At 40.5% G+C, this 25381-nt stretch overlaps 1 protein-coding gene across 1 annotated transcript in view; it reads right to left on the reverse strand.

Moving 5' to 3' along the window:
• Window positions 1–25381, reverse strand: part of LOC122556782 (eukaryotic peptide chain release factor subunit 1) — a 64820-nt gene that overhangs the window by 29628 nt on the left and 9811 nt on the right. Inside the window, exon 2 of the mRNA XM_043703949.2 lies at window positions 3897–4072. Coding sequence (XP_043559884.1) covers window positions 3897–4072 — 176 coding nt within the window. The remainder of the gene's footprint in view (window positions 1–3896; window positions 4073–25381) is intronic.

Below are 25381 nucleotides of genomic sequence, written 5' to 3' on the forward strand. Positions count from 1 at the left end.
AACTTGCAATGACCAATAAGGTTCTGGAGGCAAAGGTGGTGGTTTCACGGGGTGAAGAACATCTATTGTGTAATGCCAGATGGCTTAATCTTTACTGTTGATGCTTGCTGATTGTAATGGTCACCCAATCAATATAGATATTGCCTTATTTGGATGCTGCTCCCTATAAGTAACTATATAATTGCTTAAGAATTTGCTGTCTTTGTGTGCATGAGCAATCTCTCTCTCTCTTCAGGGCTCAGAATAAAGATGAAGAAGGTAGAGCCATATTGCGTCTCTGAACGTTTGCTTCAACTGGTACTGAAATGGGATGGCAATACGACGACAATCTGGTGCAGCTAACAGAGTTTTAATGTTAGTACTAATATAACATCTTTGTGATTTGAATTCACAACTCAAGTCACCCTGCGACCCATCCTATCACAAGTAAAATCAAGTATTTACAGAACAGCAAAAGGATTCCCCACCAAAAATCTAAACTTAACCAAACATGGAGCCAAGTTGTGACTTTAAGTGCCATGGATTTCTCAATAAGAATAAGCCTCTCTTGCATAATCTTCTAACATTGCTCTGAAGTCTGAGTATTTCTCAGAAGTTGCTTCATTTTCAGACAACACATTAAATTACCAACTGTTAATTCCTTGGTTAGTATGGTTAACTCAAGTACAAGCTCCCCATCTTTACACCAAGTTAGAAGTAGAAATGAAAACAAGTCAGTAGCTAACCCTGTCACGAATGCACACTGCACTGCATTTTCCTTTTAATTGTTGGCTAGGTCAAATCAGTTTGTAACTGTCTGTCTTAATAGAAACCCAATCTCTGGTTAACAGAATTGCTGTGAAAGATCTGAAAGCTGCAGCTGGCATTTCTTTCCCCCCAAATACTGCTTACATGTTTTTTACTGCAGAGGAACCTTGATTATCTGAATGCCAATTATCCAAAAATCGGATGATCCAAAGGAGATCTCAAGGTCCCGATGGAAACATTATTTCAAAGGCGCGCATCCAACAGTGATTGCGTCTTTTGTTTACAGTGAATTAAAAGGCCACCATCTCCACAGGCCACTGACTGCCCGCCCGCTCTCTCTCTCCCTGAAGTTCTACACAGGGGTGTACCCTAAACCCCCTTCTCCAGATAATCTCTCCAATGTTGTCCTGTACAGGGCAAAGGCGGAACCTGCCAAAAAGTTATGTATGTGTGCGCCTGCACGCTCTATTTGGAGACTTCCCCCACAAAGGCAACTGCAGCAGTCTTTCTGTTAGTGTCCAGCCCAGCTGCCCTGGAGAGGGGGGTGTGGCGTTGGGGGTGGGGGCATCGTGTTGCACGGGATTGGGGATGGGGACAGTTTTGGGGGCAGGGGAGGTGTTAGACAGGGTTGGGGTGGGGGTGGGGGTGGCGGTGGTATGCGTTGCACTGGGTTGGGGGCAGTATTGGATGGCATCGGGTGTGGGGTCTCATGTGCTGTATGCTGCTGCAGTCTCCTGAACGAGGAGCAGACTTTGAAAACTCCGAACCCCAGAGGAAAGGCCTTTAATCGATTAATCGAATAATCGATTATCCGAACAAAATAGTGCCCGTCCAGCTCGTTCAGATAATCTAGGCTTCCCTGTAAACACCATTTATAATTTTTAATGGCAAACAGTACAATAACAATTTGTATGAGCAAGTGCAGCACGACCATTACAAGTCGTTAGAAATCTTTCCGCACCCAATAGTTGTTCAGAGATCATGGCAACGGCGTTCTGTATCTGGATACTGTTTCTTGTCGAATTACTACTGTTTGTCTTTTGATTTATGACAGTGGATTCTGCATTACCACAGAATGGAGCCTTGAGTTGTACTTTTGGACATGTACCCCTATTCAAGTGGGCACAAAGTGAAATGCCAATCATTTATTAAGTTCACCGAGTCTTTTTAATGCCTAAACTACATTCACATTAAATTACCAGTTACCAGAAGAGGACAGTGTCTGGATCCCAGTACAAATAGACCTGCCAGAAGAGAATTGACTACTTGCAGGTGCTCTGTTCCAAGTTAGTCAGCAGGAGTTACTTATATTTATGTGTACTCATAACAAATGAGCAGGTCTGGTCTGCTGTGGGAACATAAAACAAAGGGCTCAGGGCAGTGTTACCTGAAGAAAAGTTAGTAATTGTTTAAATAAGTTTCAGAAAACAATGTGTTTGAGGATTTTAATGCAACGGTAATACGATTTTATCATCTGCATTTCAGCAGCAAGTTATTTCTTTCTGCTTTATAGCTTTCTGTCAACATTTTCACATGGGGAGAATACAGTTTCTATTTTTCCAACATTTGGAGGGTTGCTGATGAACAAACTTTTTAAAAAAGTAGTAATACACATCAGCAAACTTTTTTAAAATTCAAAAGCAATAAATAATCAATAAAACTGACCATTGCTGTTTTTGCCTTTAACCATCTCAGTTAGGATTGAGAGATTACACACTGAGCGAGCAAAGGCAAGGGAGAGCAAGAAAGGCAGCAAGTGAGAGCAAAAAAAAAAGCAAGCAAAACAGCACCTCCAAGTCCTAGTTACAAGGAAAGGTACTGGGAATTAGAACAGAGTTAATCAGTCGGTTTGAATAATACTGTCGTTGTGCAGGCTCTTAGTGCAGCATGAAAGTTGAAGTTGAGAGCCTTGGATTTCCTCTCCCAGCCTGGACTCTTTTTTGAAAATGAGGAGGAGGAGGAAGGGGAAGGCAGATCACACACACACACACACACTCACCCTCACGCTCCCTCCACCCACACCAGTCATTAAGTCTTCATTTGAAAGTCAAAACTTTTTGTTTACCTTCCAATGACACATAACTATTTCTTGTGCTTTGGGAATGTTAATTAGCCTTCATTTGATTGTATTTAATTCTGTTCCTGCTTTCAAAGAGAGGTGACTAGATTTCAAGAATCTTTGTGATTGTGTTTTTAGACCATGGTCTAAAAGCACAATTAAATTGTGGGGCCACGATAGATTTAAGATTAAATCAGCTCTGCTGTGGTTTAGATTTTATGGGGGGAAAGAAATATCAACTGATTTTCTGCCAAATCTTTTGATTTAAGAGCTGGTTTCTTGATTATGAAACTGCAGGACCAAATCTCATAGCTGTATCTTTGGATATTTATCTACATCCAAATTGACAAAAACTTCAAGCATTCATTATGGTCACTTAATCACATTTAAAAACAGGCTTGATGTGTAAGCATCAAATTTTCACAGATCTTAGTGGTACCACAATGTTGCGTCATGCTTTTTAGAACTCAACTTGCAATGTACTCATGAGAGATACAACCACATTAAAGGTTTAAGAGAAGAGTAAATATTTTCTCAAGCTAGCTTCTTTCCCTTAAGTATTATCAATTAAGTATTATCAGTGGGTGTGTTACAAAAATAGGTCAATTTATTTTGCCTAACTCTATCAACTTATTATTCACATGATTCAACTTGCCTCTTACAGCCTTGTGTTTTCATGGGCTCCACAGTTATTTTCTTTCTCGCACTTTGGTTTCTCCACTCAACAATGGCTTATTTGCTTTTCACCATTCTCCATCATACACGGCTTCCTTGCTCATTTTAATCATCTTGACTTCATTCCCTCTTAATTCTAAACTTAACCTTTATCAAATCATGGTCTTAGCTTGGACCTTTCATTGAACAACTATTAGGTTAGGAACACTGATTTCAATGTCTTTATTCTTGCCAATTAAATGAAACTCAGTACATGATCAATGTATCAGCCCTGGTACACTTTGCCCACTGGGTCAAGCATCAGAATGTTTAAATAACCTCTAGCACCAGATATAAATGTGAACATGTAACAGTCAACCCATCACAAAACACTCACCAAATTTTAAGAGAAACTGCAGATATCAAGCAGACTGACCTTTATTGTATAGTTTAAGACGCTGCTGCACAGATGTAATGGCCCCCAGCACAGACAGACGGTTTACTCGAGACTTAATGTTCGAAGCAGTGCCGAACTCATCCGCCAACATTTTTGCGACTCGTGAGATCTGGTCTTTAGGAGGAATGATGAGCGAAATCATACTGGTGCCATTCCTAATGATAAAAGACAAGCAGTCACCAATACCAAAATGTCAGAAACTTTCTTTAATATAGTGGGATTCTTTGGCCCTGGCAAGAGCGCTTAAGTAGTTCTGTAAATGCTTGAATTATATGGGCCAGGTTTAGAATGTCATTCTAAAAGATGGGAGACTTAAACAATCCAGGTCTTTTTCAATATTTCATCTCAGTTACATCACACTGTAAACTTTTACTATAAATTCTGTGTCTTACGATCTTATACTCCACAACTACCTGAAGAAGCAGTGCTCCAAAAGTTAGTGCTGCCAAATAAAGCTATTGGACTATAACCTGGTGATGTGTGATTTTTAAACTTTGTCCACCCCAGTCCAACACCAGCACCTCCAAATCTTGAATAGCTAAGGTTTGCAGGGATATGGGCCATGAGCAGACAGGTGAGACTAGTTTGGTTTGGGATTATGTTCGGCATGGACTGGTTGGACTGAATGATCTATTTCTGCGCTATGTGACTATGACTATATGCTTTCATTCACAGTTACTGATCTTAACATCAGGTTTGCCTCCAGGCCTCAAGGTTCCACAAAATACACCCTAGCTCAGACTTTAACATACAGAAAGATGGCATTCACAGCAAAAAGAAAACTACAAAGCATTTGGTGAAGTGGCAGCTATGGTGAAAGGGACCTGAGGTGCAAGTATGGAGCTGGAAATTCATGTTCATTGTAGTCCCCTGTCAAGTTAACAAAAATCCAAAGTGCCCAACCTGAGTTCTAAGGTTCACAGCTGGAAATACCCTGGCCTTCAGCACCAGGTTTCAAGCTGGCTTAAATCTGGGGCCCAACTCTTTCCATGAGACAGCCAATTATTTTTCATCAATGATGACATCATGAAACAGTCGAAAAAGAAGAGAAACTGAAGACTCATTTATCTGCTACAAAAGATCTACAACTGCTGCAGAGGTTTATTATGTAAAACAGCCATTGGCAAAGCCAAGTGGGCGAAATAGAATCAAGTGTCTGACAAGTAGGCTATGATATCATCTCACACTACACAACTCACACCCTGATCTACCCAACAAAGGAGCTCAGATGCTCTATCTAAGGCTTCACTCAAGTAGCTTCCTATGTCAGCAAAAATTGAAGCTTCTGAGGGGAAAAAAACATCCTCCTCAAAGACCACCACCAGATGACAGCTAACAAAGCACTTACAAATTCATAAAACATCTCAACACAAGAAAACCCACACACATACCTGAAATCCCATAGTCCCTACTGGAACACATAACACACCTCCAGCTGTCTGCTAGCATCACTAATTGGAACCGCATAATGGACCCAAATGGTCCGTGGTAGTTGTCCCTGGTCTTCCTCAACCAACATCATAAACACATTTTTAAAAATTCATCCGCAGGGTTTGAGCATTGCTAGCTCAGCTTGTATTTACCAACTATCCCCAATTGTCCTTAAGGTGGTGGTGATGGTGAGCCACTACACTGAACCAGTACAGCCCACGTGTATGTAAACCACAGGCTCAGTTGGGAAGACAATTCCAGGATTTTCTCCCAGTGGCATAGTTCCAAGTCAGGATTATATTTGGCTCAAGAGGGGAACTTGCACATGATAGCATGCCTATGCCCTTGCCCTCTTAGGGTTTAGAAGATGCTATCAAAAGGAGCCTTGCCAAGTTACTGCATTGCATCTCAAATATATTGCATGGTGCCATCACTGTACACCAACTGCACTGGGATTTAATGTTTAAAGTGGTGGATGGGTTTCATTTCTTCTTCTTAATGTGGTTGCATTGTGGGATCTCACTGTTATAAATTGGCTGGCACGTTTCATTTCATTCATTTCTGAAGTATTTAACTGATTGCAAAGTATTTTAAAGATGGCCTGAGGTTGTAAAAGGTGTTATATGAATTTAAGACCTTTTATGTGCATACATCTTAGCATTTATAATGATTAAGCAAATTTTCAGTATATGCAGCTCATAAATTGACACCTAAACACAGTAAAATTAGAAATGATTGCTCAATCAAAAACTAAAGACTTTCAAAATAGGTGCTTTTGCTACTATAGTTCTGCAGGCTCTTCCACTTTACATTCTGTGTTTTATGTTACAACGGAGCATTGCAACTCATACAGAAATGAGATAGTGAAACACTTTCTAAAGAACATTATAGGCTACTTTCCAAATGACCCTCAAATGTCAACCTTAACTACCAAACAGACTGAACACATGATAACTGCAAAACGTTAATCCAACACCATTTTTCAATTTTGTGCAGTGATAAACAATCTATGTCCTACAGATATGCCTATCAGATAGTACTTACTTATATTGATAATATCAGTTCATCATCATCGTACATTCAGATACAGAGCCTTAATTTTGTACTTTCATTATCATTGTACTACCTAGTTTTATCCAATTTACTCAGATATATACTGTCTTTTTGTCAGGACATATTGCCATTTCAGATATTAATACCTCTCTTACCTAATCTCTACTCTTCAGTTTATGAAATCTTACCAAATTTGATCCCTTGCCTACAGGATTTAATTCAAAGCTTTCGCTACTCCCCAATTACATAGCTTACGAGAATAAGCACCCAGCACCCAGCATAATTCAGGCACAGACCAACCTAATGGTACAAATCCAACTTACTCCAGTGTTGGTGCCAATTCTAAATGAGCTATAAGTCATTTTATTCTCCCACATCAGGTTTTCAGCCACTATTCTCTCCTGCCCGTTCAGTTAATATCTCCATTAGCCGATACTAACCTTCATTGCTCTAACCAAAGCAACCACAAAATTAAAAAAAAAACTTTTATTTACTCATGAATCTGCACTGAATCCACCAAGTCAATATCCATTACATATTATAGACAGCATCCAAACTGTCATCTTGTTATGATACAGATTGACATTCAGAAATTTAGTGACCAAACCTTTTTGTGATGCTCACCCTAACTTTTATAACCTATCACCACTTACTGTTCAGACTGATATGAAGAACAGCCTCCGAGGACAAGTTATTAGAAAACAACGACTAAGTCAACAGGCAAAGGTAAACCATTCCTATTGATGCTGGATTTTAGCAAATAAGTTATTTTCATTAAAGAGGTGCCTACTGTTTAACCAAGGCTGAAAGTGCTGGCGGGAAAATTTAAAAACTATGAAAAGTTTCTGTCTGTCAACAATAGCTCAGTTCAAAAAGTAAATAAATCTGAACAACTGAATTCTTCACACAAGGAAGATTCAGGGTTCCACTCCAGTTCTGTATATGTTTTTTGCACAGAATGGCATTGTACAAACGTGACACACAAGACATACAGCAGACAAAGCATACAATTGCTTGTTTTAAACCCTAGAAAGCACACATGCTCTAACATTGTCCTATCACAATACTTTAGTGATCAGCTAGTTTTCAAATATAGGGGGATGCCATGACCCTGAATATAAGAACTAGGATCAGGAGTAGGCCATCTGGCTCCTCAAGCCTGCTCCGCCATTCAATAAGATCATGGCTAATCTTTTCATGGCCACAGGTCCACTCACCCACGCTCTCACTATAATCCTTAATTCCTTCATTGTTCAAAGAAAATCTTAGTTTTAAAAACATTTACTGAAGTAGCGTCAACTACTTCACTGGGCAGGGAATTCCATGGATTCACAACCCTCCAGGTGAAGAAGTTCTTTCTCAGTTCAGTCCTAAATCTGCTCCCCCTAATCTTGTTCTAGTTTCACCTGCCAGTAAATCTCAATCAACACCATGGTCAAAAAACAACCAGAGAGCGGAGAATCTCTCATTTCAAACTTTTAAGAGTCATTGGCTGAACAGGACATACATTCAAAAGCTGCAAGTTAGCAGACTTTGGCAACATCTCCTCAATGGCTTTACTGGTTTAAAAAAAAAGTACAGAGCAGAATTTCACTTATTCTTCTCGAACATATTGATATCTGTTTTCAAAAAAAGGGGGCAGAAATGTGATGGCTGCAATTAGTAGAGTTAGCAAAGGGAGTGAAGTTAAATAAACAGTTTCTCTTCAACATTACCAATAATGTCTGCTGAAATTTGTTTATTCTTTCACGAAATATGGGTACCATTCACTAGACCAGCACTTATTGGTCATCCCTAACACCATAAAATAGCCAAGACATTTTCTGGACTCCAATATGAAAACAGTTTAACAGATGTGGTTAAGTCCCCAAGAGCACCGTTATATAGGCCCATTCATAACAATTCTGTGAATACTTGAGAAATTCAGCAGGTCTAGCAGCATCTGTGGACAGAAAAACAAAGTTAACATTTAGAATCCAGTAGGATTCTTCTTCAGAAAAGGACAGTCATATCACATTCAAAAGTTAACTTATTTTCACTCTCCACAGATACAGCCAGGCCTGAGTTTTTCCAGCATTGTTTGTTTCAGATTTCCAGCCTACACAGTATTTTGCTTTTATAACAATTCTATAACTGGGTGAGCTCCCATTAACGTCAGATTTTTCTCCTACTCATGCTGGACAGCACCCCAAGCTTTTGATAAATTGCAATTGCCATTTGTCAAACATCCTGCCACTCAAGGAAAGGTCTATATTAGTCAGCTATGGCAAGAATTCACAGGTGCCCTACACATTTGCAACTGGGAGAAAGTGAGAACTGCAGACGTTGGAGATCACAGGGTCACATCATGCACAATGCTAAATGTACCCTGATGGTGGCAATTGTCAGTGTTTTGGGACCAGTTGCTGATGTCAAGAGTGTGGTGCCAGAAAAGCACAGCAGGTCAGGCAGCATCTATGGAGCAGGAGAATTGACGTTTTGGGTATAAGCCCTCTTATGAAGGGCTTATGCCCGAAACATTGAATCTCCTGCTCCTCGGATGCTGCCTGACCTGTGGTGCTTTTCCAGCACCACACTCTTGACATTTGCAACTCGTCCCAAAACACTGACAACTGCCACCAGCAGGGTACATTTGGCGCTGTGCAAGCAGTGTTTCACAAGCTTTAACAAGAGTGGGGGTTTGGGAGCATAGGGGGCTAAATAATCTTGAGACTGGAATTCAAAATCATCAGGGGAGCCACAGAACCTAAATTCAACTGCTTATAAATAATTTTGGAATTAAAATAAAACTGGCGTTGTCATTTGCAATCATGAAATGACTGCTAGTTGTAAATGCTTACTACTGTTCTTCACAGGTGGAAATCTGCAGGACCTACCTGGTCTGGTGTATGAGGATGTAGAGGAGTAATTATGTCATTGACTATTAACTGCGTTGTGAAATGGCACAGCAGACTGTTTGTTTGTACCCAACTGCTTCAAAAAAATAATAAAGCCAACTAATCATCTTGTATTGAGCAAGGGATCAGCTATGACAATGCCACACCCAGCCCAGTCAACCATGCAGGGACCTCCTGACTAATATTTTGGGTCTGTGCAAAATCAGCAAAATGTTACACAGATTTGTTCAGCAGTGAAATGACCACTGACCTCTCAGGATACATTTACCATCTTGAAGGACAAGGACAGTAGGTATAGTGAAAACATCCATCACCTGAAAATTCCCCTCTAAATCTCGCCATCCTGCCTTGGAAATAAATTGACATTACCTCGTCATTACTAGGTCAAATCTAGTATATCACTATGTAACATGTGAGAGTGTCTTTACTCCATTGATTTCCCTTCCCTCCCATCACTCCTCTTCAAGGACAATGATGGTGCTGTTCACTGCTAATTTTAGATGGTTTCCAATAAATTACTACTTTAAGTAGTCTTATGGTAATAGAACATTCTCAACACTGAATTTCACCAAGCAGCCTCAGTTCATGGTACTAAAACTTAATCAGCATCATGCATATTCAGCAAACTCAAGTTTATTGCAAAAAAAAAGTTACATTTAATGCAGCCAATTACAGTCCTATAAGTCTACTCTATCATCATCAGCTGTCAGAATGTATCACTTACTGCTAACAAGTATCATTTGCTTAGGAACTAACAACTCAGCAATAATTAGAAATATGGGAACAGAACCAGGCCATACAGCCCCGAGAGTCTGCTCCACCATTCAACGAGATTACAGCTGATCTGTGGACTAACTCCACAAACCTGCCTTTGGCCAATATTCCTCAATACCTTTAGTTTAATACAAGCAAATCTCAGATTTAAAATGAATAACTGATCTAGCAGCAAATACCATTTGTAGAAGTTCCAAACCTCTACCATCTGTGTGTGTCGAAGTACTTCCTATCATCTCTGGTCTGCTCTAATTTTTTTAGACTATGTCCCATAGTCCTACATTCTCCAACTAGTGGAAATTGTTTTGTCATCTCCCCTGTCTTGTTAGTATCTTGAAGACTTGAATTTGGTTCTAAAATCACTCATTTCCCAATTTCATTCTAACATTGAACAAAACAAGCACAAAACAGCTGCATTCCAGAGTATTCCAAAAATGACCCTAATAAATTTCAAAGAGTCGAGAATCAAGACAACAGTTCTCCAATGTTTGGTGTTATACCTAACACAAAAGTCAGACAATAAGATCATTCAAAATTAATCATCTCAGCTGGGACTTCCCTGCAGCTTCACAGGGGTTAATGTCCTGTGTCCAGACATTTTTATTGAGGAAACATTTTACCTTCATCCTAATATCAGAACTGGTGACATCTGCTGTTGATTGAGTCTTCCATTTCTCAGATAATAAACAGCCTGTTCAAATAGACAACATTCATCATTGTCTCCAAGTGGCAGAATCCAATCACCTTGACATTTAATGCCATTGCCATCAGCAAATCCACATCCAAGGATAACAATTCAACAGAAAAAAACTGGACCAGCAATGACTACATGAATGCAGCTTTAACAATGCATCATCCAGGAGAACACAGCCCATCCACCAACTTCAACACATACTTCCTTCACCTAACAAAAAAAAGAGACAGCAGTGTACATCCCTGACAAGATGCAATGCAGCAACTCACGTAGGTTACTTCAACAGCACCTTCCAAACGCAAGCCATCTATCAATTCGGAGGGTCAGAAGCGTAGAAACATCACCAAGGCAATGACCTGTCAAGCCCTTCTGACTAGCAGCAATATCATATTCGTGAATCAAAATCCTGAAATTCCCTCCCTAAAGCATTGTGGATTAGTAAAGGAATACTTGTACAGCACTTTTCATGACTCCAGAACATGCCAAAGTGAAATTGTTCAAATATAGTAAAACGCAGCAGGCAAATTGTGAAAGTTGTAACATAACGATGACCAGGTGATAGGATTTTGTGATGTCGACCAAATGATTGATGTCAATTAAGATACTGGCACCTACTCTTCTGAAAGAGTACCAAAGTATTCATTACACTCATCAGAAGTGCAGTATGTTTCCATCAAATAAGGGTTCTAAATAAAGTGGTGAGCAGCAGTCAACATTTTATATTCAACCCTTAACGTCAAATGTTCCAAGGTGCTTACAGCAATTTAATCAAACAAAATTTGACACCGAGTCATGTAAGACAATAACAGGGCTAAAGACAGGAAGAAAGGCAGGGATGAGGGCCTTGACAACTCAAGGCAGAGTAACCAGTGCTAAAATAAGCAAAATGCACAAGAGACCAAAGTTAAAAGATCTAGTAGGAAGTTGAGCCTTGAAAAAATTACAGAGATAGCAAGGGAGTGTTGGAAGAATTTGGGGACAAGAATGAGAATACCAATTACGGGGTTGTTTTAACTGGAGGCCAACACAGATCACTGTGGGCACAGAGGCGATGGATGAATAGATTTGGTGCGTATTAGGACATAGGAAGCAGAGTTTTGACTGTACAAAGTTACGGTTTGTAAAATGTGAAAGGGCAAATGGGAAGCATGTTGTAACAGTCAAGTTAAAAGCATAGAGGATTGCAAAAGCAGATGAGCAGAATCAGACGGTCTGTGGTACTTCAATGCAAATTCCTTTTGAGTCAATAGGACAGGAAGGCTGCAGAAAGCCCGATTCAGCCAGCTGCATTCACAAGATCTCTCCATATCCAATGATATAAAAAGCATTCCAACAACACTATCCTTTCTAAGCAAATATACCCAATATAAATCACTGAATATCAGTTCCATTGGATGGGCCTTGTTCTATGCATGCTGGACATTTCCAACCCAACTGCTCTACTCAGAACTCGATTGGGAAAGAGAGAGTCCCAGAAACACAATGGAAATGCTTCTTAAAAATATCCTCAAAGCATCCCTAAAGTGATCCCCACTGAGCGTCCCTGGCTTGTCACCAATCAAAATGGGAAAGGATCATTGTCATGGAGAAGTCGAGAGAAGTCATCAGGATTTGAATAGATGAAGTTGAGGTCTCACCGAGAGCACAAAGACCTCCAATTCACCTTGCCTGGCCTTTTGAGCATCATTTGCCCAAATGTCCATACACCACACAAAGACATCTCAGAATCCATGAAAACAAGGCCTCCTCTATACAGAGATCCCACACTTAGCATTCACCATGAAATATTTTCAGTCTACAGCTCTGAAACAAAAGCAGATATTGCTGGTGGAACTCAGCATGTTGGGCACATTGGTGGGAAGAAAGCAGAGTTAACATTTCAAGTTCAATGACCATCAAAACTTAGCAGCTCGGAAAAAATGCTTACGAAGACGAGGTTGGTGATGGGCGTGTGTGCATAAAAATAGATGAAGAGCTCAGAGGTATAGAGATGAACGAGAGCAAGAGAAAGGGATAATCAATCAAGGACATTGTGGATAGCAAGCCAGGACAGAAGACATATCAAATAAATGTCAATAGCAGCTAAGAGTAGGAGAGAATGGGTGATCTGTACTGAAGGCAACCCACTTAAAGTGATTAAAGGCCTAGGAGTAGATGAGAATGTGACAATGCTAAAGTAACCCATGTCATAACAGAACTGGGTGCAAGATGGGTAAAAAGCAAACAGAAGGATGGAATCAAGCTCTCAAATTATTGAATTCAGTGTTAAGTCTGAAAGGCTGCAGAGTCCTCAAACGGAAAGTGAGATGTTCTTCATGGAGTTGGTACTGTGGCTCTCTAGAATACTACAGCAGATCTGACAGAAATGTATTGACAGTGCAGACAACTAGAAGCTTGGGATCATATTTGTGGACAGAATGTCGGTGTGATGCAAAGCAGTCACCTTGGCTGGGTTTCATTTTCCCAATGTACAATGAACAGTGAATATAGTAGATTAGTTTGAGTGAAGTACAAGTAAATCATTGCTTCACCTGGAAAGTAGTCCTAGGGCTTTGGAAGTTAAAGGATGGGGAGGTCTTACACCTCCTATGAACATATGAGGGGGTGCCTTGGGGGATGCATTTCTTCTGTCCTGGTCGGCTATCCACAATCTTGTTTGTATTCTCCTTTCATACCTCTATGACTCTGGGCTCCATCACCACATATCAGTTCACCTCTCCCCATCCCAGCCAAATTAAGACTTCAGCAATAATATCACTTCTTCCTAGCTGCTAATAGTTCTGAAGAGTCACTGGACTTGAAACATTAACTGGTTTCTTCCCGCAGATGCTGCCAGACCTGCTGGGTTTTGCCAATTTGTTTGTTTCAGATCTCCAGCATCCACAATTCCTTGTTCTATTTTAGTGTTTAACTCACTGACATCTTTTCCAGGTATGCCCACCTTGAAGTAGTGCTGCTCCTCTCTGACAGGATTTCCATTCTAGTCTTATTTCTTATTCTCTATTTTTACCTTCATTTTTCTCTTCTAGTAATTAACAAAGTCTTTGTTAAAACTTCCTTCCACAGCCACATTCTCTACCTCAGTGACTGCCTCTGGCTCAGACTCATCTCACGCAAGTTCAAACTGAAATTTCAATCTTTATGTTGCAAATCAACCCAGAATCACAGGTATCTCAGTGATCTTCAGTGCTCCTCAGAAAGGTGCTTTCACCACATCCTCAGATGCACACCCAACCTCTCTCTACTAGCAGCATCTCATGCTGTCTCAAAATTGTCTTGCTCCCCCAGTCCCACTTCAATCTCCATTTGAACTTCAAACAAACTTTTTCTCTTCCTTTCAGACATTAAGGAATGCGAGCTACAATAACTCTGATACCCACTCCTATGGAACATCCTTCCCCTTCCCTGCCCTCTGACTCCATCTTTTCTCTGGACTCCACTTACTACCTCTTTGATCTTCCACCCTCTGATGTTGAATGCTTCGTATTCAGCAAAGGTCTTAGCGTTATTCCTCTGCGCCCCCACCTCAATGAACTTTGGGCACATGATGTTGAACCCACCTCCAACTCGATTTCTTTTGATAAAAGTCTCCTCCCCATCCTACAGAGTCTACTCCATGTTCCTTCTACCTGAAGTCTTCCCTCTGGTCTATTACCTACACTTAACTGGTTCATTGAGATCTGTCGATGTGACACTGCTTGCCTTAATTTCTGACTCCACACCCATTCAATTCTATCCCCCTCTGAACTGACTGACTCAGAACGGTCGGATCCAACCCTGATTTTGTCATCAAGCCTGCTGACAAGGGTGATGCTGCTGTCACCTGGAATGCTAACTTCTATATTGCAGAGGCCGAGTGCCAGCTTTAAGACACCTCCTTTTATCTCCTCCTGCACCACGGTTCCATCACTGAGCATCAGACTATTATATCCACAACTGTCACCGACATCATTTCAGCTGGGAACTTCCCACAAGAGCATCCAATTCTACTCTAAATCTAAAAACAGGACTGCCCGGCAGACCCATTCCTTTTATATGTTTCTGCCCCACAGAAGTTATTTCTTCCAAACTCTCCTTCATTGCTCAGTCCTTTCAGTTTAGGAACTGGGAAGACATGTTGAGGCTGTACAGGACATTGGTGAGGCCTCTGGGCGGCACGGTGGCACAATGGTTAGCACTGCTGCCTCACAGCGCCAGAGACCCGGGTTCAGTTTGCACATTTGCCCCGTGTCTGCGTGGGTTTCCTCCGGGTGCTCCGGTTTCCACCCACAATCCAAAAATGTGCAGGTTAGGTGAATTGGCCATGCTAAATTGCCCATAGTGTTAGGTGACGGGGTAAATGTAGGGGAATGGGTCTGAGTGGATTGCACTTTGGCAGGTTGGTGTGGACTTGTTGGGCCGAAGGTCCTGTTTCCACATGAAGTAATCTAATCTAATCTTCTGGAATACTGTGTCCAGTTCTGGTAACCCAGTTATTGAAGGATATTGTTAAGCTGGAGAAGGCTCAGAAGACGCTTACCAGGATGTTCCCAGGTACGGAAGGTTTGAGTTATAACGAAAGGCTGGATAGGCTGGATCCTCTTACACTGGAGCATAGGAGGTTGAGAGGCAACCTTAAAGTAGTTTATAAAATAATGAGGGGTAAAGATAGAATTAATGGTAATTGTCTTTTCCCTACAGTGGGGGATTTCAAGACTAGGGAGTACATTTTAAAGGTTAGAGGAAAAAAATTTTTTAAAAACTTGAGGGGCAAATTATTTTACGTAAGGGTGGTTCACATGTGGAATGAACTTCCAGAGGAAGTGGTGGATGTAGATACAATTATAATGTTTAAAAGACATTTGAATAGATACATGAATAGGAAAGGTTTAGGGGGGGATATGGGTCAGAAGCAGACAGGTGGGACTAATTTAGTTTGGAATGATGTTCGGCATGGACTGGTTGGACCGAAGTGTCTGTTTCCATTCGGTATAATTCTATGATTACTTTTTTCTCCCCTTGTCCAGTCCCGCCCCATGTCCATCCACGATCCTTCTGACATTATGTCAGTTTCAGAATTTCCAATTTTGGACATGCAACTACTTCACATGTCCACCCTCCATCAGAATGGTGTCAGGGCCCTCCTGGAAAGGAGGCCTGAACCATCCGCATCCAACACCACCTTTTTCTGCGTGGCTGCGTTTATCTTCATTTAAACAACTTCTCCTTCAACTTTCCTCACTTTCTTCAGGTCCAAGGCATAGGCATGGGTATTTCTATGGGCCAGTGCTACGTGTGTTTCTTTGTCAGGTATGTGGAACATTCTTGTTCCAGTCCTACTCTTGTCCCTCCCTACACTTTCTTCAGTACATGAATGACATCATCAAGTGCTTCCCACTTTCATTCTGAACTGGAAAACTGTATAAACTTTGCTTTCAAATTTCACCCTGCCCTTACCAGGTCCAACTTTGACTCCTTCCTTCCCTTCCTCGACATGCTTCCATTTCAGGGGATAGACTGGCCACAGATATCCATTACAAACCCACCAACTCCCACAGCTACATCAACTATAGACTGTCATACACTGCTTCTAGTAGGGCGGCATGGTGGCTCAGTGGATTCAATTCCCGCCTCAGGCAACTTCTGTGTGGAGTTTGCACATTCTCCCCATGTCTGGGTGGGTTTCCTCCAGGTGCTCCAGTTTTCTCCCACAATCCAAAGATGTGCAGGTTAGGTGAATTGGCCATGCTAAATTGCCCGTAGTGTTAGATGTATTAGGGGGGTGGGTTTCACTTCAGAGGGTCAGTGTGGACTCGTTGGGCCTGTTTCCACACTGTAGGGAATCTAATCTAATCTGAGTGACACACAAGTGGGTGTCGACTTGGGTAAACTGTTTGCACGCCAAACAACCTTGTTAATGAGAAAAAAACTTGACAAAAAACCTTTGGACTTTGGAGGTTTTCAGATTTCGGATAAAGGGTTCTCAACCTGTGTCAATGTGTTCCCACACTGATATTTCTGTCACAGGTCTGCTGCAGTGTTCCAGCGAGCGTCAGCATAAGCTCAAAGAACAATATCTCATGCAGCCTCACAGACTCAAGATCAAGTTCCATAACTTTACAGCCCGATTCCATCCTGTCATTTTTGTTTTAATCCACCTCACACCCGATCCTGTTATGACATGAGGTACTTTTAGCACTGTCACCCATTCTCACCTTCTTCTAGGCTTATTATCACATTACATGGGTCACCCCATTTCCCCTAATCTTATCTATTATCACTTATCTTTTCTTCTGTCCTAATTTACCCACCCCTTTCACATCTCTGTCTCTAGGTTCCATCTTAACCGATCTGCTCACCTCTCCCTTGTCCTCAGCCCTCCAAACCTCATCTTCAGCATAAATACCACATTATCAGAACTGTTAGCAGCTAGAACAAAGGATCATTGGACCCAAAATGTTAAAACTGCTATGTTCCTGCTGACGTGCCCCGATCTGTTGAGTTTCATTAGCTGTTTTTGCTTTAGAGCTTTAAACATGGGTAGCTGAGGCAAGTGCGAAGGAATAAGTTTGTGCCTGGGACAAATCTTCCCTTTTGAGTAGTTTTTTTAAAATACATGAAATCTTTAAACCAGTAGTGGTACAACATGTGCAGTATTTATCAAGGAACAATCCCTTCATCACTGAAGCTTAAATCGGGACATTAGTCGGAGTTGAAGACAACATACAGAATCTCGAGACTTCACAAGTTTGATGTTGGAAGTGACATTTGATCAGATGGAAACCATGCCATTCCTTACTTCCAACCTAAGTCTGTGGTGCAAAACCACTGCACCAAATGAGGCAATTTCATGCTCAGTTAAAGGTCTCATCCTGCTGTGCTCATCTGAGTGGCAGGCAGGAGGCTCACCATGTGTATGCATCACAAAGAAACAAGAGAGCCACCTCTAGCCCTTGTTACCAGTTCCTTTCACAATCACAGTAGATGCTTAAGAAAATAGCTCACAACAAAGATACATCCGCAGAAGGAAAGAGGATTCTAATGAGGGGGTAACCCAACTATGATTGTACATCTTTTGACTTAATTTGATACTGTGCGACAAACCAGAGACTGGGAAAGATTTAAGAAGCCAACAAAAGATGATCAAAAAAAAAAGGGAGAAAATAAACAATAAAGGCAAACTAACAAGCAGTATAAAAACAGACTGTAAAAGCTTCCTTAAGTATATAAGCAAGAAAAGAGGCCAAAATAAACATGCAACCCTTCAAGAATGAGGTTTGTGAAATAATACTAATAGAGAACCACAAAATGACAGAAGAGTTGACTAAATGAGAGTTGTCTTATGCATCATTCTTGATAGCATAAGACACTTACAGCATTCCTAAAATACAAAATAATCATGGAGTTAAAGGAGTAAGAAGAAAATAAATACAACATCTGTCCCTAATACCTTTTTTCAAGTGAAACTAATAAGGCCAAAGGTCAATAAACCCCCTGTTGGATTACATTCTAGGAAGTAGCTGCAGAAACAGTATCTGCATTGGTAGCAATCTTTCAAGGAGCCTTGGATTTGGGAAAAGTTCCAGAGGTCTAGAAAACTGCCAATGCAATATCCTCATTTAAAAGAGGAGACAAAATAAAATATAACTATAGCCAGTTAGCTTAACATGTCAATGGGAAAATTTGGGAGTCTATTATCCAAGGATGCAAGAAGCAGAGCATAATATAATCAAGCAGAAGTAAAATGGCTTCATAAAAGGGAAATCATGCCTGACAAATTTATTAGAGTTCTATGAGGAGACAACAAGCAGGTTAGATAAAGGAGAGAGAGATGCAGCAACATATTCGTATTTCTAAAAGGCAATTTAAAAACATACCACACAAATCCATTTAAGATAAAAGCCCCAGTTGTTGTGGGTATTATATTATCATGGATACAGGAATGAATAGAAGACAAGAAAATTAGGACAACTGGGTATTTTCAGTTAGATATTAATGACTTGGATGCCAGTATGAATGCAGAATCACCAAGTTTGCAAATAACAAAAATAGTGGGAAGGCAAATACTAGTTATGCCAAAAAACAATAGATATCGACAAGTTGAGGGAGATGGAAAATACATGAGACAATGTACTAAGACAGGAAGAATTGAAGAGTTGAATATTATTCTAATACGGATTGCAAAAAGCTGCAAATAGATTTGGAGGTCTCACGCATGAATCACAAAAAGCCAGCATACAAATCAGCAGGTAACATTGAAGGCAAATGGACTATTGGCCTTTACTTCAAAACAAATTGCCCGTAAAAACTGATTTTGCTGGAACTAAATAAAGAAACTCGTGACACCACATCTGGATTACTGCTAACAGTTTTAATACCCTGATCTCAGCAAAGATATACATGCATTGGAGGTAGTTCAGAGAAAATTCACTTGGACGATTCTTGGTAAGGATCTTTTTATAAAGAGAGATGGAGTAGGTTGAGCTTTTACTCACTGGATTTAAGACAGAGAATATCCAATTGAAACACTAGATTATGAGAGAGTTTGATATGATAGATACTGATCGGTTGTCTCTCTTGTAGGAGTGCCCAGAACTCAACTGCATAATCTCAGAGTTTGTATCCTATTTCAGGCAATGATGAGGATTTTCTTCTGAGGGTAGTACATTTGTGGAATTCTTTATTGCTGAGGGTTGTTGAGTCTGGCTGTTGATTGCATTCAAGGCCAACACAGACAAATTTTTAATCAGTACGGAAACCGACCAGATCAGTTACGATCTCATTGGGTGGTGGAGCAGATACAATGAGTTGAAGAGCTTATTTCTGTTCCTATACCCCATGATTAATATCTCACCAGGACAGAGTAACAAAGAGTTAATTTGCTCTGCTGACCTGCAGGAAATCAGATGTCCCAAGGCTAGGGTGCTAAGTCTCCATCTTGCAGGTAGCATGTAAGGAATTTACATTCCCATCCCTTGCCATTCAGAGCCTTTACAGGGCCATTTCCTAGTTATTCAGAGTAAAAGAATATCATCCCCTATTCAGAAATCAATAAGAACATTGCAATTAAAATTCTGACTAATCCCTGCAGTTAAAAAAACGATTCACAACAGATTTGACCATTAAGAAATGATTTATGTTATATTGTTTCTGGAAATGATGTGTCCTGAGTGGCATGTGACTGTGGAGGATATCTGGGGATTGCCTTGTGGCCATTACTGACTGCAATGTAAAGATTTTGTATAAAAGGACTATTCCTTTATTCAGAGAGATCCCTTAACATGGCTTTGCAAGCATTGTGAAGAATGTTAAGAGTTAAGAGTGTTACGAGTTCCTCCACAGCTTATACTTGCTTAATAAATTTTGAAGGTTTACAAGTCAGCATATTGCAGTTGCATCAAGTGTGTAAGAATCTCAAGAGAAAAAGAACCTAACACTGGGACCCAGTGGTGATGGTTTGGATGCTTGTCAACCCTTTATTATTTGGAGGGAATTTTCACTCATGTACTAGGTGTCATTCAAGAAAAATGACAATTTATTCATAGTGAAAGGCAGGGCATATGCAACACCATGTGCCCTGAGGGCTACTCCATGACATTCAATGGCTAATTTTTCAATCTCACTATTTCACTGCCTATGCGACGCAATCACATAGCAATATAGTATCTAGTACATGTTAACATTTGGCATTTGGATTCTGAGGATCACATTTAGAAAGACTCATCAATATCTTAAATAATTATCAGCAATCTTTCAAAGCCACAAAACACAGGAAATTATTGATTCTCTGAGCACCATAATAATTAAATTGGCACAAGACAACTGGCTTAAGTTATCAAAAGCATTATTTTTTTCGAAGTATAAAAAAAACAGCACTCAAAACACATTTTCTAGATTGGTAAGGTCATAGCTAACACACTGCCATCACATTTACAAAGCGAGATTTCACTACTCTTTTTATTTGCCTCAGACCTCCATTTAACAACTTACACAAGCATTAATTACAATTGCATCCACTGCATTTTTCCCCAAACAGTTAAACTGGACACACTATATTAATAAGCAATTATTTAATTATTTGAGGGATTTCAAGTTTTCTTTGACCCTAGTTATCTGACAGTGGTTTCATTAGTAGGTTGAAACTTTTGTCTTTGTAATTTCCCCTTCGTTCCTGTCTGCAGCATTTCAATCTTTCTTGCCTCTTGTCCCCTCTTCCACGATCCTTAGAGCTCCACCGGTTACCTCCCACCACACCTGACAGCTGTGTGTGTGTACACGTGTATACACACACGCACAGCATCTTTATTGTCCCAAGCCCTGTCTCTCTAGATTCAATAGGCAGATGGCCAAAGACTGCCTCTGGCCCCAAAGACCTATTCTAGTCTTGGCAAATCAGCAGTCATTCCTCTTGGACCTAATCCCATTCCCAGACCATTAGCTGCCATTTCCGCCACCTCCAGTAGGATGCCAATATAAGACATATATTCCATTCTTCTCTCTTGTCAGCATTCCAAAGGAACAGTTCCCTCCAGGATAGCTTGGACCACTCTTCCAACGCCAACACCTCCTCACATCCACACGGCACCTTCCCATATAATCACAGAAGGTGCAATACCTGCCCTTTTACTTCCTCCCTTAATATTCAAGGCTTCAGACACAGCTTTCAGGTGAAACAGTACTTCACTTGCATTTCACTATCCAGTCTACTTGCATTTGCTGCTAACAATGTGGTCTACTCTATGTTGGGGAGAAGAAACACAGAATGGGTGATCACTTTGCAGAACACCTACGTTCTTCCTACAAAAACGATTCCCAGATTCCTGCTGCCTGCCACTTTAACCATACTTGATACCCTGGCTAATATCTCAGTCTCAGCCTTGTTACAGTGAAGCTCAGGGTTGCCTGGCCCCCAGTTCTACTTCATTCTCCAGCCTGCTCAAATTCCAATAAGAAGTGTTTTAGCTTCCTTTCAGGCATTAAGGAATGCAAGCTGCAACAACTCAGAGGTTACGCCAGGCCCCTCTGGAACCTTCCTTCCTTGTCTCCATCTCTTCTCCAATTCCTAAAGAGTCAGGATTTTACTATCCTTTCTGCTCTCTGATGCTGAATGTTCTGTAATTAGCAAAGGACTTAGTTTTATCCCTCAGCACTTCAACGGATTTTGGGTACAAACATGATGTTGAACTCTTCCATCACATCCACCTCCACACCCATTTATTTGGACTAAAATCCTACCTCCAACCCCCAGATCCTTTCATTCACCCGTACACTCTCCCTCCACCTGATATCCTCCAAATGGCTTTTCAACATGCACTTGACCTGTTAACTGAGAAATGTCGATGCAACATTAGCTGCCTTAATTTCTCTGCTACCCTCAGGCTAGTGTCCGAGGGCTAAACACATTCGGATGCTTCATCTATAATCTTCCCTCCATTTGAAGATTAAAAGTATGGTTGTTCACTGTCAATTGCACTATGTTCAGCATTATTCTCACACAGATATTGAAACAATTCATATCTTTAAGCAGCAACACATGGACAACATCCAAGCTTGGTCTGAACAGCAGCAAGTAACGACGACTACCTGTAACAAGAGAATCAAACCATCTTTGACATTTAATTGCATTTCCATGAATCTCCCCCATCAACATCGTGAAGCTACCAGTGACCAAAAAGTGATCTAGACCAGCCACATAAGCGGGTCAGAGAGTTGGGAATTCTTCAGACAGTAACTCATAACTCCCCAACCCAGATCCCTCAAATGGAAGGCTCAAATCAGGCAGGAGTGTATTAGAGTGGTCTCCACCTGCCTTGATCAATGCTGGTCCAATAAAGTAGCTCAACAACCCATTTGATTTACACTCTGCCCACCACTGACACACAGTAGCAGCAGAATGTACCATCTACATGATTGCAGTGCAGCAGTTCCAGGGTCCTTCAACAGGACTCTCCAAGTCCACAGTTTCTACCACCTAGACAGACAAGGGAAGTAGACTCATGGGAACAATTCCTGATGAAGGGCTTTTGCCCGAAACGTCAATTTTCTTACACCTCGGATGCTGCCTGACCTGCTGTGCTTTTCCAGCACCGCTCTAATCTAGACTCATGGGAACAATACCACCTTCAAGTTCTCCTCCCGAACCAACCACAATTTACACTTGGAATTATGGCACTTTTCAATCATGATGGGTTGGTCAATCAAAATCCGCAAACTTTTGCTTAACAGCTTTTGTGTACACGCTCATCAAGCTGGGAAGTTGGTTTGCAAACGTTTCCTCCACTTTCTACGTGACATCGTCAGTGCTACAGAGCCTCCAGTGACACACTGCTGTTCTGTGTTGGTTGGAATTTTATTTGGTTTGTTCCCACTGCTTCTGGTTGCCGGTTCCTATCCGCAATATACCAACCACTGCAATGAATAGCCAGAAGCAGCAGAATGAAACCAAATAAATTCCTTTCAATACAGTGCAGCAGTGCTTCACAACACTGAAGATGTCACCTAGAAAGGGGACAAAACATATACAAACATTCACAGCTCAGCAAACATACCAACATCTGCAACCGGTACCCGAGCGACAAATCTTAACACAATCCTTTCTGAACAGCACGGTGGGTCTACTTGCATAACAAACTGCAGTTCAGCATAACCTTCACAGTGGTAATTAGGGAAGGACAATAAATGCTGGCCTAACCAATGTTTAAATCTCTGAACAAATAAATTGAAAATTAAGAGGAATATTTTTAAATGACTAAGAAGCATTGCTGTTCAGAGGAATCCAGGTGCATCTGTGCACAAAATCACAGCAAGTTAATGTACAGCTATAGCAAATAAAATGTTGGCCTTGACTTGCAGTTTAGGAAAAAGCAATAGGACCTCAGGGAGATCTCACTGAATTAAGTATTGTGTAAAGTTTTAGTCTCCTGACACAAAAAAGTACATCTATACCTTGGAAAGAGTGTATGAAGATTTAAATTGATTGCTCAGGTGAGACACAGAGCTAGCCATGGAATAGGTTGAGTAGAATCAACCTGTACATTATGCACTTTACAGAAATAGAAAGTTATGTCATTGAAACAAAGTTGTTAAGGTCTTGACAAGATTGAAGATGCTAGCCTCTTCAGTCAATGAATACAAAGCATGGGGACATTTAGGACTGAGAGGAGGAGAAACATCTTCACTCGGAAGTTGTAGGTCTTTGAAAATCTCTACATAAAAAGCTGTGGATGCGTTCAATGAACACATTTAAGACTGAAATTGACAGAGGAATATGAAAATCAATCTGGAAAGTGATGCCCATGTAGAAGCTCAACAATGAATTAATTGAATGGGGAGAAGGTTTAATGGGCGTTGTGACCTACATTTTTTCCTATTTACATTTTTATGAACATAAATGAAGCAAAAAGTAATTTAAAATATGAAATCAAGCAACATTAAGCTTCAAGACTGCGGTGGGGTGAGATCAAATCATATCTAAACAATTCAGTGCAGTCCTGGGATTATAGGAAATAGAAATAAAAGACATATGTTGTTAATACTTGTTAATGCCACTAGAAGGAATAAACGAACTGCAGCCAAGTGGGATGGTACAGAAACCTGAGGATGTAGAGGTCTTACTTAAAGGATCATAAATTTTATGTTGGAAGTAGGCATACAAAATGTACAGTATGAGGCTGTAACACAAGATTCAATTTTTCTTCATTACATACAATCCTGGACACATTCTAAGGGTAATCCAGCACATCAGACATTACTAAATACTCAAAGCACACACCAGGTTCTATTCAAGTGTGCTGTACCAGGATCTCAAACCATGCTAATATACATATGTATCATAGACATCCTACAAGTACTGACATCAACATTTACTTCAGCCTCTATAGCTGAATATTTCTGGCAAAATGATGGACAGTTTTGAAAAGTACAGTGTCGCTTGAATGTATTTCCATCTTCTGCACGAAGTCAGTGTCTACCAACTGCTTTATGAAATGAATCAATCTTTGTAGCAGATATCTGGAGTCCAAAGTATGGACTTTGTTGCATTATTAGAATGATTGCAATCTCTCGGCCAAATCATGTTACTGCCAATCTGACTTCACTTCTCAAAGTGCATCTACATTGAGGATTGGAAACATGGATACTTATAGCTTGAAAAAAAAAGAACAAGTAGATTAAGATGCAGACTATAATTCAGCTTCACCACCTTATAGCATGTACACTACACCATTAGACTTTAAAGTCCCATGAAATGAAGTCAAAAGGATTAGATGACATGGAACCTGCTGCTGGCAAGATATTCAGCCAAGAGTGGAATACCACCTGTGTGTATTATACAAACCACAGGCTCTAAAGTGTGTTATTCTTGATGTTTATATGGCACCTTTCATGTTCTCAAATCATATCAAAGTGCACCAGAGCCAAGGATTTGTTCCTGAATTCCAGTCAGCATATAAAGTGAAGCCAATAATCAAAATATAGCTTAAATCCACACACATGCAAATGATAATAACTAATTCAACATGGTATTTCATAGCTTAATACTTTTTGGGCACGTTGAAGGAAGATACATTTTGGCCAAGACAAGTTGCTACTTTTCATTACAACTTAATGGGTTTTTCACATTTCCAGAGTCAGACTGG

This window comes from Chiloscyllium plagiosum, unplaced genomic scaffold (genome assembly GCF_037043375.1).
Source record: "Chiloscyllium plagiosum isolate Xiang-an unplaced genomic scaffold, Cpla_swu_hap1 HiC_scaffold_16, whole genome shotgun sequence".
Taxonomy (NCBI): domain Eukaryota; kingdom Metazoa; phylum Chordata; class Chondrichthyes; order Orectolobiformes; family Hemiscylliidae; genus Chiloscyllium; species Chiloscyllium plagiosum.